This window comes from Aspergillus candidus (genome assembly GCF_002847045.1).
Source record: "Aspergillus candidus strain CBS 102.13 unplaced genomic scaffold BDW47scaffold_18, whole genome shotgun sequence".
Lineage (NCBI taxonomy): Eukaryota > Fungi > Ascomycota > Eurotiomycetes > Eurotiales > Aspergillaceae > Aspergillus > Aspergillus candidus.
Window position 1 is genome coordinate 408,263 of NW_020194023.1, and position 16,836 is coordinate 425,098.

Below are 16,836 nucleotides of genomic sequence, written 5' to 3' on the forward strand. Positions count from 1 at the left end.
TTCAAAACTGCAATATGGACAAAACCAGGGAAACCCAATAGCCAGTTGAATTCCAGATGAGGTCATGATGTGCGCCCGCCGAGTGTGTTGCTTCCATGACCCCAGGGGTTTGAGTCACTGTCCCTGTCACAACCGCGACTTTGTTCGGGGGCCTGTTCACCTCGCCATTAGCTTGTTCTGTTGACACGGAGATCCACCGCACTGACTCACTCGTTCCGTTCTACTGAAGTTGCTGTCTGTGGGGACCGTTTGGATGCGGGGGATGTGTAGCCCGGTGTGGTTGTGGTAGTCGGGATGGGTGTCTCCTGCGTTTCTAGGCCTACACTCGGCGCAAGAGGGTCGGTTGCAGAGCCTGAGGGCTGGTAGTTGATGATAGGTGTGTATGCGGTGCTCTCCGCTGGTTCAGGACGACTTTGGACGAGATACCTCGGGTTCGGGTCAGGTAGGAAGTTTTGCAAGTTGATGGCGGTGGTCGAGGCACAGAAGACCAGACCGAGGACTGTCAATTTCCTCAACAGGCTATCCACAGAGGACAAGATTCTCATGTTGAAGGTAATCATGAAGCATTCGACGGTAACACAATATGATCAGGTTGCAGACTGCAGAGTCTCCATGTCTGGGCATTGAGGTTAATTCCCCTCCCCCTTCGTCAACGATCCCACACAGCATGCCAACGGACGGTTCCTGAAACACATGCCTGGTTTCGACGATCAACAATGAATATCCAGCTTCGGGCAGATATACTCAAGTATTCAATCACGAGTCCCCATAATAGCGCAGGGACCATAGACGACCGACAGATACTGGCATGCATCCTGGCGCTAGGAGAGCCCATGCATTGATTGTCTTGGGGCACAATGCTTCTAGAAACATCTATCTAGACTCCTTTGAATCTTCCTACCACGATTGCTCATTCTCTCAAAGCCAATTAATGGCTTTGATATCCTGCAGGCAGAGCCTTGATGTTATGCACAATGCCAGTTCCAAAGCCCGGTGCTTCGTGGTCATACTCGTTTACCCTGAACTACAAGAACAAAGCATTGTTTATATTCATCAAAGGATGATTCTGCTTTATCTCCGGTGTCAATTTTCGCCTTGTTCATTCAATGTGCCCGGGTCCTGGCTTTGTGTCGTTGAATCAACCAAGCGATCCAATCAAACATGACTGTGCACTCTTTCTTTCTCCTCATCTTACGCCTCATCCTAGGTTTAGTATAAATACGACATTTCCTTCTGCCTATACTCAGCATTGCATCATCCGCTCCTTATCCTCATCCAACAACCCCTCCCGACTAAGCCACAAATACCTTGACAGGACCTTCACCCCAATTGACAGGTGAAAATGAATCAAAAGCCACTTCCCACCATAGAAGAACAATTAGAGATGAATCAAGCGCCACTCCCCACTATAGAGTACGGGAGGATTGAAGACCGCTGGCGGTGGTACATCTATCTCGATATTCCTGAAACCGACCTGGGAAAGACCGACCCGTTTCAATATTTCTTCGATCGGATCAAATCCCGGACATACCATGTCTACCCGACCAGGGAGGCCGTTGCGCGGCAGCCTCCGGGCTATTTTTTCGTGGTCTGGGCGGATGAGAACACGGCTGACGCCATCCACAGTGCTGCTACTCTCATTGCGAGGCGCGTCGCGGTCAACTTCAAATTCGAGTGCGATGCCGGCCTGCCCATCGAGCTTTACTGTTCGTGAGTATCCCTCATTTGCTTTCTATTTTATGATACCCAGTTAGTTTTAGTTCAAGTTTTTATAGTATGGGGTCGAGTCCTGGATTGATGGGGAATTGGCATAGACTTTAATTCTTGTTTTCTTTTCAAGAGTGTATGTTTCATCTATTTGGTACGACTTGGGGGTAGAGTAGTAAATCCATTGGGAGTAAATGAATAAAGTAGTGAAGTATGGAGTACTCCGTAATAAGTCATAAAGCAGAACGCCAAAAGACGCGTGGGGTTCGCGTCCGCCGCCCAGGAACATCTTCATTGCTTCCACCATTCCACATCTTCCCGACTCCATCTTCCTACCCTCTATCTAGCGTGATATTATAAAGAAAACACTGTGTTATCACCAGGAATTGATCTGGCCTCTTCAGATCCATCCTGTTCTCCACCATGGCGACCGATACGCAATTTCTGCGCCCGCCGAGGTGTGCCCACCTAATATCCTTCCCCAGACAATAGGAAAGAAATCTAAACTGACACACTTACCTCCAGTGATGAAGAATATGCGCCCATCCAACGCGAAACCTCCCTCTACAACCCCCTCCACACCTTCCAATTGCCCTCCGGTCAAGACCGACACTACCAACAACAGTATGGCGACATGTACTTCCTGCGACTGGCCAAGTTAAAACCGGCCGCGGAGCAGATTGCCCTGGAAGCATGGGATGGGTTCAGCGTATGGATTCGCACTTCCGGAGATGACCGTCGAGTTCTGTGCTGACGATGGGTAGATCGCGGGTGAACATGCGCGGAGGGTGGATCGCGTCCTCGACGTTAGACAGGGAGAGCTGTGCTGGGTTGCGGGGACGATCTTTATGGATATGCCGCTTAAGCCTAATATCCTGGATGATCTTACGAAAGAGGTTCGTTTGCTTTCCCCAATTCTGTTTGCGGTGGTCGGTCGATTGCTAAAATCGGATTTCTGGCAGAATTTCACCCTGGCGCCTCCGCCACGCCCGACGTACCTCGACCTCGCACACCCAGAGTCCACGCAGATCATGTTGGAAGACGAGTCGGGTCGGCTGCGCCTGACGGGAAATATGCTGCGGTCGACTCCGCTGGCTACGGGCGCGATCGTTGCCGTGCTGGGCACGGAAAATAAGAATGGCGATTTCGAAGCCATCGACATCAAGGTCCCGGACTTTGCGCCGCAGCCCCGGCGGTGGGAGAGGGACGCCGATCAGAAGAGGACCGGGAAGGGCAAGATTGCGCTCGTCAGTGGTTTGGGAATCACCGGGACGTCGAGCGATACACTGTCTTTGGAGCTCCTCTCCGACTACTTGCTGGGCTACACCGGTTCTACGACCGCTGCCGCACAAGACGGCGCACTACCGGACCCCTCGAGCATCACCCGGCTAGTTATCGCCGGAAATTCACTGGGCGCGCGAGTAACGACGGGCTCGTCAGTTGACAGCGCGGCCGGTAAGAAGAAGACCGGCCCTAGGAAATACGGATACGACGCCTCGGCGTACAACCCCTCCCCGATCACGCAGCTGGACGCTTTCCTCGCCGAACTTCTTCCCAGTATTCCTGTCACCCTCATGCCCGGCGAAAGCGACCCGGCCAACTTCGCCCTGCCGCAGCAGCCCATTCACCGGGCCATGTTCCCTCGGGCGCGGGCATACTGCGCCCCGCCTCCGTCCAGCGACGGAGAGCCGGAGCCGGGCTGGTTTGACAGCGTGACAAACCCCTGGGAGGGCGACGTGGACGGGTGGCGGCTCTGGGGCAGTAGCGGCCAGAACGTCGACGACGTTCTCCGGTACTTGGATTTCGGCGATCCGGAGGGCGAGGACCCCGAGGGCGACGCCGAGCCGCGCATGCGTGTCATGGAGGCCATGCTACGCTGGCGATGTGGCGTTCCCACCGCTCCAGATACACTCTGTAAGTCTTTCGGCCTCGTTTATCCAAGGTCTACATGCTAATAGGTAATGTGACAGGGTCATATCCGTTCCAATCGCATGACCCGTTCGTGATGGAGTCCTGTCCGCACCTCTTCTTCGCGGGGAACCAGCCGCGGTTCAAGACGACAGTGATCGAGGGCGACTCGCCGCTGAAACTCAACGGAGACATCCAAATGACCGACGCGGATGAACCCAGCGGCGGACCTCGCGTGCGACTCTTATCGGTGCCTCGATTCCGAGAGACCGGCGAGCTGGTCCTGGTCGACGCGGAGACGTTAGAGGTGGAGGTGGTGCAAATCGGGACATTTGCGGGCGAGGAAGAGAAGAAATAACATATATGAGAGTAATTCATGCGTGAACGAGTCTGAGAATCGAGTCTGCCGTAGATTCTAGACCGTGGGTGGTATATCCACATACAATATCCACCCACATAGAAGGCATGGATGGAAATGCCAAGACCGCAATTCGTGTGGGATTTTCGCCCACTCGAGGCTTCACCAACTTTCGCAACTTCCAGCAACCACTCTCGTGTTGAAGACATCACCACCAACCTATCCCTTGTATTATACAATATATAAATATCGGGAGTAACCCCCAGCAAGATGCTCTTCAACGCCCAAACCGGTACGCCCCACAAATACTGTCTTCCCCGCATGTCCGAGAAAACATCCCACATGCATCAAGTCAACCAAATACTCCATACTAATGAACAAAAACAGCAATATCCACATCAGCGGTCCTCCTCGTCCCCTACTACAGCTGGCACGTCCCCCGCTACCACGAATGGATGCAAGACGAGGTGTGTGTGGCCTTGAGGTCTTGATCCCCTTTTTCCTCTTATTGTATGCAAAGTACTCCTACCTGTTTTTCTCCAGGAAATTCAAGAAGCCACCGCTTCGGAACCTCTCACTTTGGAGGGTGAATACGCTATGCAGCGCAGCTGGCGTAATGATGCTGATAAGCTCACTTTTATCGTTTGTCTTCCTCAACAACAACAACAACAACAGCCGTCATCGGAGGGAGAGCGGCATCAACAACTAGAGGGAGAGAAGCATCACCACCACCAACTAAACGTAGAAGACGACACTCTGCCCCGCATGCTAGGCGACATCAACCTCTTCCTCCGCGTCGAAGAAGACTCAGACGCCGAAGAAGAAGACCTCAAAGCCGAGAAAGCCCGAGACCGACTCGACCCGGGTCCGCGCATCGCCGGCGAAGTCGAGCTCATGATCGCCGAGAAGAAGAACCAGGGCCGCGGGTTTGGCCGCGCCACGCTGCTGTCGTTTTTGCGGTACGTCGCTGCGCATGAGAGCGAGATTGCGCACGAGTTCATCGGCAGTGAGGATCCTTCTGTGAGGGGGTTTTTGGAGCGCGGGGGTCGGCCTAGGCTGTCGCGGTTGAGTGTGAAGATTGGGTGTGAGAATAGGCGCAGTTTGGCGCTGTTTGAGAGTGCGCTTTTTCAGAAGGTTTCTGAGAAGCCGAGTTATTTTGGGGAGTTTGAGCTTAGGAGGGAGAGGGTTGTTGTTGCGGAGGTGGAGGCGGAGTTGAGGCAGGCTGGGGTTTTGGGGTATGTTGAGCTGAAGTATTTGAGGGAGTGATGTTTATATAGGTATAGATATATGTGTTTGTGTGTGTTGTTCATGATGTTTTTCGTTGGTTTTTGGAGTTGGGTATATATATCGTGCTGGTTTTATCATTTTTCTTTCTTCTTTTCTTTGCATATGGAAAATATCTACGGCTATACCTGCGCTTCGCGATAACTACAACAGATGCTTAGGGCCGAGCACTAATTTGGAATGAAGAGATATTGCCATTCCTAAACAATCAAAAATATACAGTGGTTAAAAACATCGAACTCAAAAGTAAGATGCGATCCATGTATAAACACAGATACGAAGATGAAGGTAAGTATGGAAGATCCACTCCACATGACTGCAAACAACTCCTAAATCAATATATACATGACACAACAGCACCACTATAGACAATATCATCAACCAACTCAAGTCAAGTCTCGCTTAAGCCTCGAACAGCTCCGGTCCGGGCATCGGGTACTTGGTCAGGTCACCCTGGTACAGATCGAAGTGGATGCCGGGGTCGGTGTCCTTGTACAGGGCAGGGCCCGCGGTTCCCTCGGGCTTGGCGTCACCGCCGCCAGTGACCTTGATGTTGACGCACTGGGGGTAGTTCTGCGCGCCGTCGACCTGGCCGGCGGAGTGGAGGCCGATGATCTCGTTGCGGAGCACGTAGTTGCCGTCCGCAATGGCGGCCGGGATCGTCACGGTCCAGGTGCCGTTGTTGGCAATCATGTCGTCCGAGGCCCAGACGCCGGGGTTCGCGGCCTCCGGGTCAGTGACGCCCTTGGCGTCGATCTTGAAGAACTTGAGGGTCGTCTTGTCGACCGTTGAGCAGTCTGCGCCGCAGTCCGCCAGGTACGTGATCAGGGGGCCGTGGTGGCTCTCGGGCCACTCCGTCCACTGAATGTCGACCTTGGAGCCGGCGGTCACGGGAGCCGTCAGGGCGCCGGGCTTGGCCTCCTCGTGGCAGATGATGTCCTCGCTGTCGTACTGGGTGCCGTCCACGAAGCCCAGGTCGGTGGCCGTGCTCGACCAGCCGACGGTGTCGGGCGGGTTATCTCCGTAGGCGTACTTGTCGACGAGATATCCGCCGTAGCTGGAATGGAGGTTAGTCACGTTTCAGGCTATGGATGGTCTGATCTTCTGGAGGAGCATACTATTTGCCGTCGGCAACGATACCGGAGACGTAGCCGTGCCCGGCAACGAGCGAGGCCGAGGCAAGCAAGCCGGTGAGAGAGGCAATCTTGGAGAAGCTCATGGTGAGAGAAAAGTGAGGATAGAAGTGAAAGAAACAAGTTATCAAAGGTATGCCAATGAGGGTAAAGAGCCTGCTCGATCAAAGGCGGAATGAAAGAATGATGATGGAACTGGGCTTGCAGAGCAACTGAGAGACGGGCGATCAGCATGGCCCTTTTATACTTCTTCAACGAAGAAAGCGTCTCGCCATGGCGTTGCTGAATAGATTAAAGAACCCCACAGCGTTGGCACGTCCTCTTTTCTGTAACACCAGATCATGGGTGAAATTATCCGGAGACCAAGGACGCCAGCCTAGGACCAGAGCCAGGAGCGCCTGATCTATTTCGGAAGAATATCGAACGTCGAAACGTCGCACCAATAAGACAAACCGCCGTCGAAGTTTAATCAATTTCCAGTGGAGTATATGGGACCTGTGAAATTGATGATCTTCTCAAGTACTCTACCCTTTCTTGTCCTAACGGTGAGTATAACCGTTGCTATGAGGGAGACAGTTGACTACGATGGGAACTAGCCTGGATACCGTTTCTCTATGGCTCCTTCAAGAAGCCGGTGTTTCTGGGACCCTGCCAGTGTACCAGGCCTGGTCCCGTCAGACGTACGACCGATATTTCTCCCTGGGAGGAGATGAAGATGGGTGTCAAGTGTCAACATGGTCCGCTGTGGGGTGGTCAGCCATGGCGACGCCACCAGCTGTGGCCGGCATGACGGACCGGCGGCAATACTCGACAGCCCGCGCATGGCGGAGGAGGATGCCGAAATGACGGCAGTTTGGAGCGCCCAGGGCTGGCGCCAACCGGTTCCAGCCCTGAAACAGCATGGCGCTGCCGGTCTTGGGTCTTCAAGACCAGGGGGACGAGGGCATGGCAGCTCTTCGAAGATCTGGATGACTAGGAGAGGCCGTGTCCTGAACGGCAAGGATTGGCGCCTAATAATGGGCCTGCCACTCTGATTCGAGGAGGATCTTCTCCATGAATATAGCCAATCTTCCCTAATGACAGGCACGGGAGAGTCGGATGGAGACTGTCAGTCAACACGATTGGCTCAGGGGAACTAACGCTCCTGATTTCCTTGTGATTGACTGGGATCATCGACACATCGTGGGGTGCATTCGAGAGGAGTCGGGATACGGTGACAGGGGAGGGGAAAGTGGAGGGAGGAAGATGCAAGAGGCGTTTCAACCTCAGCATGCCAAGCCTCATTATAGGCTATTTGGTTCACGTGGAGTTCTGCCCAGACGTTCCTGTCTCAGACTCACCGCATGGACCACACTGAGACGTTTCATGACAGGATATTCAGGAGCGGAATTGAAACGGTCGATCCCTCCGTGACCTTCTCAAACCTAGGGTTGATTCGGGACTACTCCGGAAGACTCTTCCAGTATCCTACGACCACGCATTCACAGCGAATTATGCAAGGCAGCATCACGCACATAGACCAGATCGCGCCATCCAGCGCAACAAGGACCTGCGTGCGATCTGCAACCCAGAAGAATCATATCATAACAGATCAGGGCGATCGGGAAGCCGAACGTGTGGACAGCTGTTTTTAACTGTTTTTTTTATTTTTATTCTTCATTATATGGTAGAGTGGAGGAAACTCCGACAAAGCAACCTCAGACACACAATTGAGAGATGCGGGTCGTCCGGCTGGCGCGTAGATAGACACTCGTCTGTCCTGATCATAACATCAGCGCACCAGCAGTGGACGCAGGAACGTCCTACCCATGCAGCCCATAGGACTGGGGAGTGGGAATCGTCCCCGTGCCGGCCCACACTGAACCTTCACATCCCATGCTAAGTTCACTCCAACTGACCAGCTGCGCAAACCCCCTCTCATGCCCTACTTTCCGTCGCGGAGGACATCAATTTACAGGGAGCGCTTCTTCTCGCCGCCCTTGGAGACGTCGGCGACCTGGAGGGCTGGTGCAGGATTGACGTCAGTGAGAGTCCAGACCACATCCATCTCAAACCATTTCCTTTCATCTCATTCGACCTCACTCGAGTAGCAAACGCCACATGTACATGGCGATCTATGGAAGTAACGCACCAGGAGGCAGGCTCTGCTTCAGCTTGTCGGCCTTGTCGGAGTCCTTCAGGACCAGGGTGTAGACGAAACGCTGGCAGCGGACCTTGAACTTGATCTGCTGGGTGTTGCGGTTGCGCTTGATGCGGGCCGCTACAATGACATAACCGTTAGCTTCCTCAACAATGCCGCAGCAACATTCCCATCCATCCTCATTCCAGCGGGGAGAGCCTCCGAAGCTCCCTCACTCTCCGACTCCGAATCCACCTCTCAACACCCGAAAAAAGACCGAGAAGACGTACAGGAGGCATCCTTGCGGCGGCAGATCTCAATGAACTGCTTGATATCGGAGACTTCACGAGGCATGGTGGGCGGTGTTGAGGGGGTGTATGACTTGACGTTGGGGAGGGGGAAAGAGGAATGAAGAATGGATTATTCAGGACTGAGGAAGAGACTCGACTTGGACGGCTCGACGTGGATTGGACGGGGCGGGAAGTGGATGAATTGTGTGGGAGACGGCCCGATTCGGCTTAGCGTGCGGGCAAACCCTGATCCGTGGCGGTGCAGTGTGGCTGATCATATCATGCCTGAGGCAGTATGTCGATGACTCGGGACTGTAGGCTACAACGTTGTCCTTCTACATTGTTGCCACCTCATCGGGCCAGATCTATAAATCGGGGTGGATTTCTTACGGTTGGAACGAGTGCAACATATTGATTCCCAGACTATCCATAATGCCTACCCCCCTCGATCGAGCATTGCATTCCAAGGTACCTTCCCGATATCCATATCCACATGATATCATGCCTTCTGTAGATCCCGGCTGACGATCCTAGAACCTCTTCATGGGTATGACTTTCCCGCTCCAGAGTATTAATCCACCAAAATCGCAGACAGCTCATTCGGAACTCCTTGATGTAGGGTTTGCGGGAATGGTCACCGCAGCAGCCGCCTGGGCCATCTGGGGCAATGACATGTTTCCCGAACAGGCAGATCCGACCGGTGGTAGGTATTCCATGTCCTGGTCCAGAAGTTTCGAACTAATGCCGCGGAAGACCCTGAGCAATGGACGGTTGATGAGATGCGTCGTTGGTTGCGTGCGGTATGTCCCACCCCCCCCGGTTTTACCCCAAATCCCCATCCCCATCAACAAGTCACCTAATAGGATTCCAGAGAGGTCTGATGCCGGACGGGAAAGCCACACGCGAGGAACTGCTCGAGCGAGTGAAAGCCAACCTGCGTATACCGCGAAACACATCTACCTGATGCTCGTCTCTTCGGCCAATCCTGGCACAATCCCTTCTGGCATTTCACGGCGCTGTCTCCCAAATCGTGCACTTTCCATGAAGCGTGCTGTTTCAGAATTTCTCCCTCCATTTTCATCTTTTCCCTCCTCGATTCGTTGATGAACTAAGCGAGTTATGCGAACTTGTGAATACCCTGCACCAATGTTGTCCATCATGTATTTTATCCAAAACCGTGACCATGATTCATAACAGCGTAAGACTCTTCCATCATAATCGTATCACTCAAACAACCAGTCGGAAGTTTTGCGTCTGGATAAGCCACTCCCTCTTGCGCCGTCCCTTGGGGGCATCGGAGGTTGGGTTAGGCACCAGGATGAAAGTTTCGCTGAATCCGCGCTGAGGAAGGTCTCTCGATTCGCCGTATCGCACATGTCCGCTGACAATGACGAGAATCGACATATCCTTGACCGACAGCTGGTTCGGCAGTTTGACCCCGGTTGGCGTGGGGGTCGGGTACGTCGGGTTGAGGATTTGGCAGTCGAACGACTGGAACTCATAGTGTGCTGGCGGCATCTGATTGACGAAGATCTCCTGCACAGCCGTCCCGTCCGCCACGGGGTTCCCGTTGAATAGGATCGTTGCCGTAGGCTTGCTGTAGAAGGAGGCGATCGCCGCGCGATTATTCTGGAGCGCGGGGTAGAACGAGTGGACGAACTCGGTGGCCGCTGGAAGCGAGGGAGGTTAGTTTAAGATTGCGCAAACCATGGGGCTTCTTCCACGGGGACAAGAATACCTTCCGTGGACACTTTCGTCAGTACATCTTGACTGCGGCCGGCCATGGTGGAAGGCAGGGATCAAATAACCCAGGTATGTAGGTTATGAAGTATAGTATGTAAATTCCTAAAAGACCAATAAAATATGACAAGACAGAGATAAATTATATATATTCAAGTAGATGATGCGACCCCAAGACCGTTCTGTCTGAGGTGGAGGCTGACGAGGATGAAGAGGATGAGAAGAGCAAATCCAGGCACCCGCGGCGGAAAAAAAGCCGTGCGGAAAGCTTGGACCACCTCGGAGACGATCCAACTCCGAAGTGCGCTCCGAACGAACCACCCAACCCATGATCCGTTTCCTCCCTCACCCCGTCCTCCTCTGGCCCAATGGCGATCTCGAATGGCGGAGTTCGTGCCCTGTCGTGGGCCAGGCAGAGCCTGTTCCATGAACGGCCGTCTTGGAAATGTGTGTCGTGCAGAGTTGCGCGATCGGGAGTCGCCGTTTCTCCGCGTCGGTTCGCGACCACGACGTCTGAAGCAAAGAAGCCCTACTATGTGACGACGCCTATCTTTTATGTGAATGCTGGTAAGTTTAGGAATGGAGCTAGACTCGGGTAGCTCAGTGGCTGACGAATTTGTCGACGACAGCTCCTCACGTCGGCCATTTGTACACAATGGTCATTGCCGATATACTGAAAAGATGGCGGACCCTAAACGGGGCCACAGATGCCCAGTTATTGACAGGGACAGATGAGCACGGGATGAAGGTAAAAGACGGATAAAATCATTGAAAGTACACACGACATTAACGGCCTGTCAGATACAACAAGCCGCTCTCGCTGCAGGGATGGACACTCAGGCTTTCTGCGACCGGAACTATAAGACATTCGAGGTTGGTTCTGCCCCATTATTTCCTACTGGATGATTATTTGGTAGGTGTATTGATCGTGGATTTAGGAACTGGCGAAAGCGGCCAACCTGGACAATGACTATTTCATACGGACGACAGAACCAGCGCATCGAGAGGCCGTTCAGTATTTCTGGGTAAGCGACGACTGAACCCATTGGGGATCTAGTGACAGGACTAACTTCATGTCTAGGAAATGCTCAACCACCGGGGCTATATCTACACGGCCAAACACGAAGGATGGTACTCCGTCAGCGACGAGACTTTCTACCCTCAGTCGCAAGTGCAGAACTCGCTGGACCCAACAACGGGGCGTAAGAGAATGGTACTTCCCGACACTCATCCTGTGAACGTGATTTCAATTGAGAAAACCCATGTGCTTATGCCACCCAGGTGTCTGTAGAAACGGGCAAGGAAGTCGAGTGGTCGTCAGAAACCAACTATCATTTCCGCTTGTCGGCTTTCCAGGAACCACTATTGGATCTGTACAAATCAGGCTTCATCACCCCTGCAAGTTATGCGACAGACGTGATCAAGTCGGTCTCGTCCGGCTTGCAAGATCTGTCGATATCCCGACCCGTGGAGCGCTTGAACTGGGGTATTCCGGTTCCCGGCGACGACAGGCAGACTATTTACGTCTGGGTCGATGCCCTGGTCAATTATCTGACCAAAGCCGGATACCCCTTCACGCCCGGCCAAGAAGGCCGCCTAGGCTGGCCAGCTGACGTGCATGTGGTCGGCAAAGATATCACTCGGTAGGAGTTTTGTCCTCGCGCGGGTGCGTTCGCGTACGAATCTGACAAGAGATCTAGTTTCCACGCCGTCTATTGGCCCGCACTCCTCATGGCGTTGGATCTGCCTGTTCCCCGCAAAGTCCTCGTCCACGGGCATTGGACAATGAACCATGCCAAGATGTCCAAGTCGACGGGGAACGTGGTTAACCCCTTCTTCGCGATTGACCGGTTTGGGGTCGATACTATGCGTTTCTTCCTGGCCTACCAGGGCGGCCTGGCAAGTGACGCCGACTACGACAACTCCTACATCATCCGAGACTACAAAAAGCTTCTTCAAGGCGGCATTGGAAATATCGCGCTCCGAACACTGGGCTTGGCGAAAAAGAACCTCCGGTCTTTCATCTCCGAGGGAGCAACGGGTTCCCTGCCTGGACAGACCCCTGCGGATGAGGAGTACCAGAGGACCTTGCAGGAGTTGCCCAGCAAAGTGGCCGAGCAGATGGAGGGCCTAAACCCTCGGGCGGCCCTCCAGGAGATCATGAGCGTCGTCGAGCAGGTCAGTTTGGCCCGCACCGGCTGTCAATGGACTCACTAACGCGCTCAATTTTCCAGGCTAACAAGTATTTCCACAATACCGTGCCGTGGGAAAACCCACCCAACCGAGACCTAGTGCTGTACAATGTGGCCGAGTCGCTACGGATCATCGGTATCCTCCTGCAGCCATTTATGCCCAGCAAGTCCAATCAGCTTCTAGATCTCCTACGCGTCGAAAATACCGTAGCCAAGCGGGGTTTCTCGGCCACCGCGTACGGATCGGATCCCGAGTATGGGGAGGGCGTCAAAAAAAGCTTGCTGTTCCCCCCCCTGATCGTGGAACAATAAGCCCACCTTCTGGCATTCAATGTGGTCATAGGAATTCCCCGATGCCCAATCACAGTTTCAGGGAGGATGAAATGGTGGATGAGATGATTTGGAGATGTCTCCACCACCGCAAGGAGAAGCTTTCCCGCTTTCACCGGACGATGGAGTTGGCCTCCAGAGGTCCTCCCCAACGACGAACCGCCCGCTACAAGCCGGTTTGTGTTATGTCACAGCCAATGAAGTAATCTGACGGTGTCCACAAGGTTATCAGCGGGAAAATTCGAGATTGGGCGGTCGTGGAGTATGACATCTATCGCCCGTGTCGGGAAACCTTGGTTCCCCGCGGCAAACTTTGAAGGCGTCGGAAAATCACTCCGTTTTATATCAGAATGACGGCGAGTTCAGGGTGGTATTTGCACGGGAATGAGGGGTCTGGTTAGTATTTGCTTTGATATTTCTGCATCTTGATATCACTTCTCAAGCCTGACTTTGGTTCGGTGTTTTTTCTCCTCTCCCGTGGCTCTATTTCCCGTGAACAAACAACATTCGTGATATCTGTTTATAGTTCCCCCTTGTGTATACTACATTGGAAATCAGCATACAATTCCTCTCCTCCTTTCTTTTTCTCTCCCGCACCTTTATACAGTCCGACTCAACGACCATGGGCAGCATCGCTCCTGTCGAGGGCAAGCCCACATTCAAGACACCATGGGTTGAGACCCCCCTGGCAGAATCGGCCTCGCTCTCGCGTATGGCCGGCTGCCGGGTCTTCCTGAAGCTGGAGAACGTCCAGCCCAGCGGCTCGTTCAAGTCCCGAGCAATGGGCAACCAGATCCTCTCCCACCTCATCAAGCCGGAGAACGCCAACCGGCCGGTGCACTTCTACGCCTCGTCGGGTGGCAACGCGGGCCTGGCAGCCGTCTGCGCCGCTCGAAGCCTCGGATACCCCTGCACGGTCGTTGTACCGATGTCGACGAAGCCACTGATGGTGCAGAAGCTGCGCACAGCCGGCGCTGCCGAAGTAATCCAGCACGGCGTGACGTTCCTGGAAGCCGGCGAGTACATGCGAGAGGTCATCATGAAGCAGACCGGAGACGGCGAGGCCGCCAACGTGGCCAAGATCGCCCTCCACCCATTCGACAACGAGCCCATCTGGGAAGGCAACAGCACCATCATCGACGAGCTGGTGCACCAACTGCCCCCACCGGCGGGAGCTGATGAAGAAACCCTCTACAACGCGCGGCCCCTCGCCGCAGACGCCCTCATCTGCAGCGTCGGCGGCGGCGGCCTCCTCAACGGCCTCATCGCAGGCATCGAACGCCACCGTAACCTGCAAAACAAAGCCCCCTCCCCGCATCCTACCCACCTCCTCGCCGTCGAAACCATCGGCACCGACTCCCTAGCCGCCGCCGTCGCTCAAAAATCCCTCGTCTCCCTCCCCAAGATCAGCTCCCAGGCTACCTCGCTCGGCGCCATCCGCGTCTCAGAGCGCACCTTCCAATACGCCACGGCCCCACCCGCCGGCATCGCTGTCCACAGCACCGTCCTGTCAGATGCGGACGCCGCCCGCGGCGTGCTCCGTCTCGCCGACGACGAGCGTCTCCTCGTTGAGCTGGCCTGCGGCGTCTGCGTGGAAGCAGCCGTCGGAGACGCCGCCCGCGCCCAACAACCACCCAGCCGAAAGCGCAAGAGGATCACCACCGCGGAGCCGCAGCAGCAGCCGCATCCCTCTGTGCGCGACGAGGGCTACGGCGACGACCGGTCCTCAGTGACGGAGAACGAAACCGATCCCGAAGACGGCAGCGACGACCGTTCCCCTCTTTCTGCTTCTCCCTCGCATCCCCTGCAATCGCGGCTGAAGCAGCTGGTCCCTGATCTGAACGCCAACAGCCGGGTGGTGATTATCGTCTGTGGAGGAAGCAATGTTACGATTGATATGGCGGCTGAGTACCGTCGGTTGTTGCAAGAGGGGTGGGGGGCTTGACTTATTCGATACCTATACCTATACCATACCTATGCCTATATAGCTTTGGTTGGTTGTTCTCATTTCTTGTTGTTTGCTTTTAGCTGGTTGTTTTCGCGCGCTTTGTTTGGTCATTCTTGGTGTTCTTGCATTGGCTGGCGAGTTTTATTGTGGCTTTTTGTTTTTGCTTGTTGCCCTGTATATAGAAAAGCTCGTGGACTGGGCTGGGTAATAGATTCATATATCTGGGATTCAGTAACATATTGTTCTATCTTCGTAGTGGTACAGCTCCAACACGTAGAATACGATAGCAGGTCCAGATGCGATGCAAAACGATAGTAATAGTAATAGCAGTGAAAAAAAAAGTTCATTCGTCAACTTCATTACGCAGAAGCAGCCACGTCCGGCGTGATCATCCCAATCCGATACTCCCAATAACTACTCCGGATAGGATCGTATCTCTCCTTGAGCAGCGTCAGCATGCGCACCGCCCCCGCCGTCCGCGGGGCGTCCGCACTGCCGGCCTCGCCCGCATACACATCCGCCAGCCACTCGAGCGCATGGCTGCTCTTCACGTCCGCCTCGGCCTCCTCCTCTCCGACAGTCACGAACTGCCGCGCAAACCCCTCCCACTCGGCGAGCGGGCGGCCCGCGGCGCGCAACACCCCCCGCGCATACGACCAGGGGCTGCGGTTTTCGGGCGCGCGCAGGATCTTCTCCTGGGCGAAGCGCAGCTCGGCGTCGACGACGTCCTCGTCCACAACGGCTAGACGGCCCTTCTGGGCGGGGTCGGACGCGGTGCAGTTGGGCATGCCGGCGTCGGGCTCGTCGCTGCGGGGACCAAAGCGTAGCATGAACCGGTGGTTCCAGGCGGAGTTGTTGCGCACGTCTGCGGTCAGCAGGGCGTCGATGTCTTGCGTCTCCCGCGGGTCGTCCCACAGCCGGAAGTGGCGTACCAGCCAGTGGCGGTAGGTCCAGACGTGGTAGTTCTTGGAGTCTTGGGCGAACATCTCCATGAGGAAGTCTCGCTCCTTGACTGGGGGTTCGGGGAAGTATGTCCGCGACGACATGACTACCTGGCGGTGTTGCCTGTTTGCTGGTTAGTGCGTTGGTCTTGAATAGGGTCACGTGTGACGTACCAGATCTGGTAGTTCTTAAGATACTTGAGGGAGACGCCGTTCAGCCATTCCAGCTCTTGGAGCAAGTCCTTTTCTAGGGCGAAGATAATTTTGGCTCGGTAGATCCTAGATTGACTCCATTAGCTCTTGCTCTATGCGTTCTAATATGAGAGGTGGGGAAACTCACCAGACGGTGTAGTGGGCAGGGTTCATGGAGATCACGTCTTGAGTCATTTTCAGGGCTCTCTCGGACATCTCATTGGCCGCCATAACCGCCCGTAGGTACGATGTCGCTTCCAGATACTCTTGGGGATAGGCGATCGTGGCCAACGGCATGGCACCAGCGTCGGCGCCATCATCCAGGGGAATGGGCTCAATGGAGGCCCATTCCGGGTCCGACGCGTATGAACTCGACATGACCGTGACAATCTCCAGCTCTGGATACTGTCAAACAGGGCAGTCAATGGGGCAGACTCCACGAATACTGGGGGTAATGGAGGAATGAAGATCGAGCATGAAGCTTTTATTTGATGCTTGGATGAACAATGAACAGGGTGATTAGATAAGCTGTCAGGTGGGGGATGCTGCCTGAGGCCGCGAGACAACAATAGGAACAACAACAATCGCTTCTCTTTCTCTTTCTTACTCTTCCTCTTACTTCCCCTCACTTCACTGTTTCTCATTCCTTGGATTGTCTCGTTTCAAGAGTGTGCCTCCGACTCATGGTGTTTAG

The 16,836-nt window shown here is 54.3% G+C and overlaps 10 protein-coding genes across 10 annotated transcripts; 5 read left to right on the forward strand and 5 right to left on the reverse strand.

Moving 5' to 3' along the window:
- Positions 1-206: 206 nt before the first annotated feature.
- Positions 207-545, reverse strand: BDW47DRAFT_125263 (uncharacterized protein; the record flags this gene model as incomplete). Its single annotated transcript, XM_024816355.1, has 1 exon — positions 207-545. One exon carries the CDS (start codon positions 543-545, stop codon positions 207-209), a length of 339 nt encoding a protein of 112 aa, XP_024672752.1.
- Positions 546-2,032: 1,487 nt separating this feature from the next.
- Positions 2,033-3,973, forward strand: BDW47DRAFT_131304 (DNA-directed DNA polymerase delta subunit POL31; the record flags this gene model as incomplete). The annotated part of the gene is made up of 5 exons (XM_024817281.1): positions 2,033-2,165; positions 2,233-2,416; positions 2,472-2,603; positions 2,670-3,621; positions 3,678-3,973. The coding sequence occupies exons 1-5, from the start codon at positions 2,131-2,133 to the stop codon at positions 3,971-3,973; spliced, it is 1,599 nt and encodes a 532-aa protein (XP_024672753.1). The 5' UTR covers positions 2,033-2,130.
- A 270-nt stretch (positions 3,974-4,243) lies between these two features.
- Positions 4,244-5,239, forward strand: BDW47DRAFT_125265 (uncharacterized protein; the record flags this gene model as incomplete). The annotated part of the gene is made up of 3 exons (XM_024816356.1): positions 4,244-4,265; positions 4,361-4,440; positions 4,517-5,239. The coding sequence occupies 3 exons, from the start codon at positions 4,244-4,246 to the stop codon at positions 5,237-5,239; spliced, it is 825 nt and encodes a 274-aa protein (XP_024672754.1).
- Positions 5,240-5,512: 273 nt separating this feature from the next.
- On the reverse strand, positions 5,513-7,051 carry BDW47DRAFT_104783 (lytic polysaccharide monooxygenase auxiliary activity family 9 protein). The gene is made up of 2 exons (XM_024812415.1): positions 6,376-7,051; positions 5,513-6,314 (listed from the first exon to the last, which is right to left on the reverse strand). Exons 1-2 carry the CDS (start codon positions 6,474-6,476, stop codon positions 5,660-5,662), a joined length of 756 nt encoding a protein of 251 aa, XP_024672755.1. The 5' UTR covers positions 6,477-7,051; the 3' UTR covers positions 5,513-5,659.
- A 958-nt stretch (positions 7,052-8,009) lies between these two features.
- Positions 8,010-8,928, reverse strand: BDW47DRAFT_104788 (60S ribosomal protein eL38). The gene is made up of 3 exons (XM_024812416.1): positions 8,800-8,928; positions 8,522-8,650; positions 8,010-8,394 (listed from the first exon to the last, which is right to left on the reverse strand). Exons 1-3 carry the CDS (start codon positions 8,861-8,863, stop codon positions 8,342-8,344), a joined length of 246 nt encoding a protein of 81 aa, XP_024672756.1. The 5' UTR covers positions 8,864-8,928; the 3' UTR covers positions 8,010-8,341.
- Positions 8,929-9,231: 303 nt separating this feature from the next.
- BDW47DRAFT_125269 (Ish1 domain-containing protein) lies at positions 9,232-9,763 on the forward strand (the record flags this gene model as incomplete). The annotated part of the gene is made up of 4 exons (XM_024816357.1): positions 9,232-9,267; positions 9,334-9,502; positions 9,553-9,599; positions 9,671-9,763. 4 exons carry the CDS (start codon positions 9,232-9,234, stop codon positions 9,761-9,763), a joined length of 345 nt encoding a protein of 114 aa, XP_024672757.1.
- A 201-nt stretch (positions 9,764-9,964) lies between these two features.
- BDW47DRAFT_22647 (putative nuclear transport factor 2 domain protein) lies at positions 9,965-10,719 on the reverse strand. Its single transcript, XM_024818500.1, has 2 exons — positions 10,538-10,719; positions 9,965-10,469 (listed from the first exon to the last, which is right to left on the reverse strand). Exons 1-2 carry the CDS (start codon positions 10,581-10,583, stop codon positions 10,027-10,029), a joined length of 489 nt encoding a protein of 162 aa, XP_024672758.1. The 5' UTR covers positions 10,584-10,719; the 3' UTR covers positions 9,965-10,026.
- A 149-nt stretch (positions 10,720-10,868) lies between these two features.
- BDW47DRAFT_22650 (methionine--tRNA ligase MSM1) lies at positions 10,869-13,363 on the forward strand. Its single transcript, XM_024818501.1, has 8 exons — positions 10,869-11,106; positions 11,169-11,287; positions 11,341-11,412; positions 11,478-11,564; positions 11,621-11,752; positions 11,821-12,182; positions 12,240-12,717; positions 12,774-13,363. Exons 1-8 carry the CDS (start codon positions 10,908-10,910, stop codon positions 13,041-13,043), a joined length of 1,719 nt encoding a protein of 572 aa, XP_024672759.1. The 5' UTR covers positions 10,869-10,907; the 3' UTR covers positions 13,044-13,363.
- On the forward strand, positions 13,364-15,218 carry BDW47DRAFT_131308 (putative L-serine dehydratase). Its single transcript, XM_024817282.1, has one exon. The coding sequence runs from the start codon at positions 13,684-13,686 to the stop codon at positions 15,004-15,006; it is 1,323 nt and encodes a 440-aa protein (XP_024672760.1). The 5' UTR covers positions 13,364-13,683; the 3' UTR covers positions 15,007-15,218.
- Positions 15,219-15,308: 90 nt separating this feature from the next.
- On the reverse strand, positions 15,309-16,602 carry ramB (bifunctional protein farnesyltransferase/protein geranylgeranyltransferase). The gene is made up of 3 exons (XM_024818502.1): positions 16,291-16,602; positions 16,125-16,229; positions 15,309-16,074 (listed from the first exon to the last, which is right to left on the reverse strand). The coding sequence occupies exons 1-3, from the start codon at positions 16,518-16,520 to the stop codon at positions 15,369-15,371; spliced, it is 1,041 nt and encodes a 346-aa protein (XP_024672761.1). The 5' UTR covers positions 16,521-16,602; the 3' UTR covers positions 15,309-15,368.
- Positions 16,603-16,836: the final 234 nt, after the last annotated feature.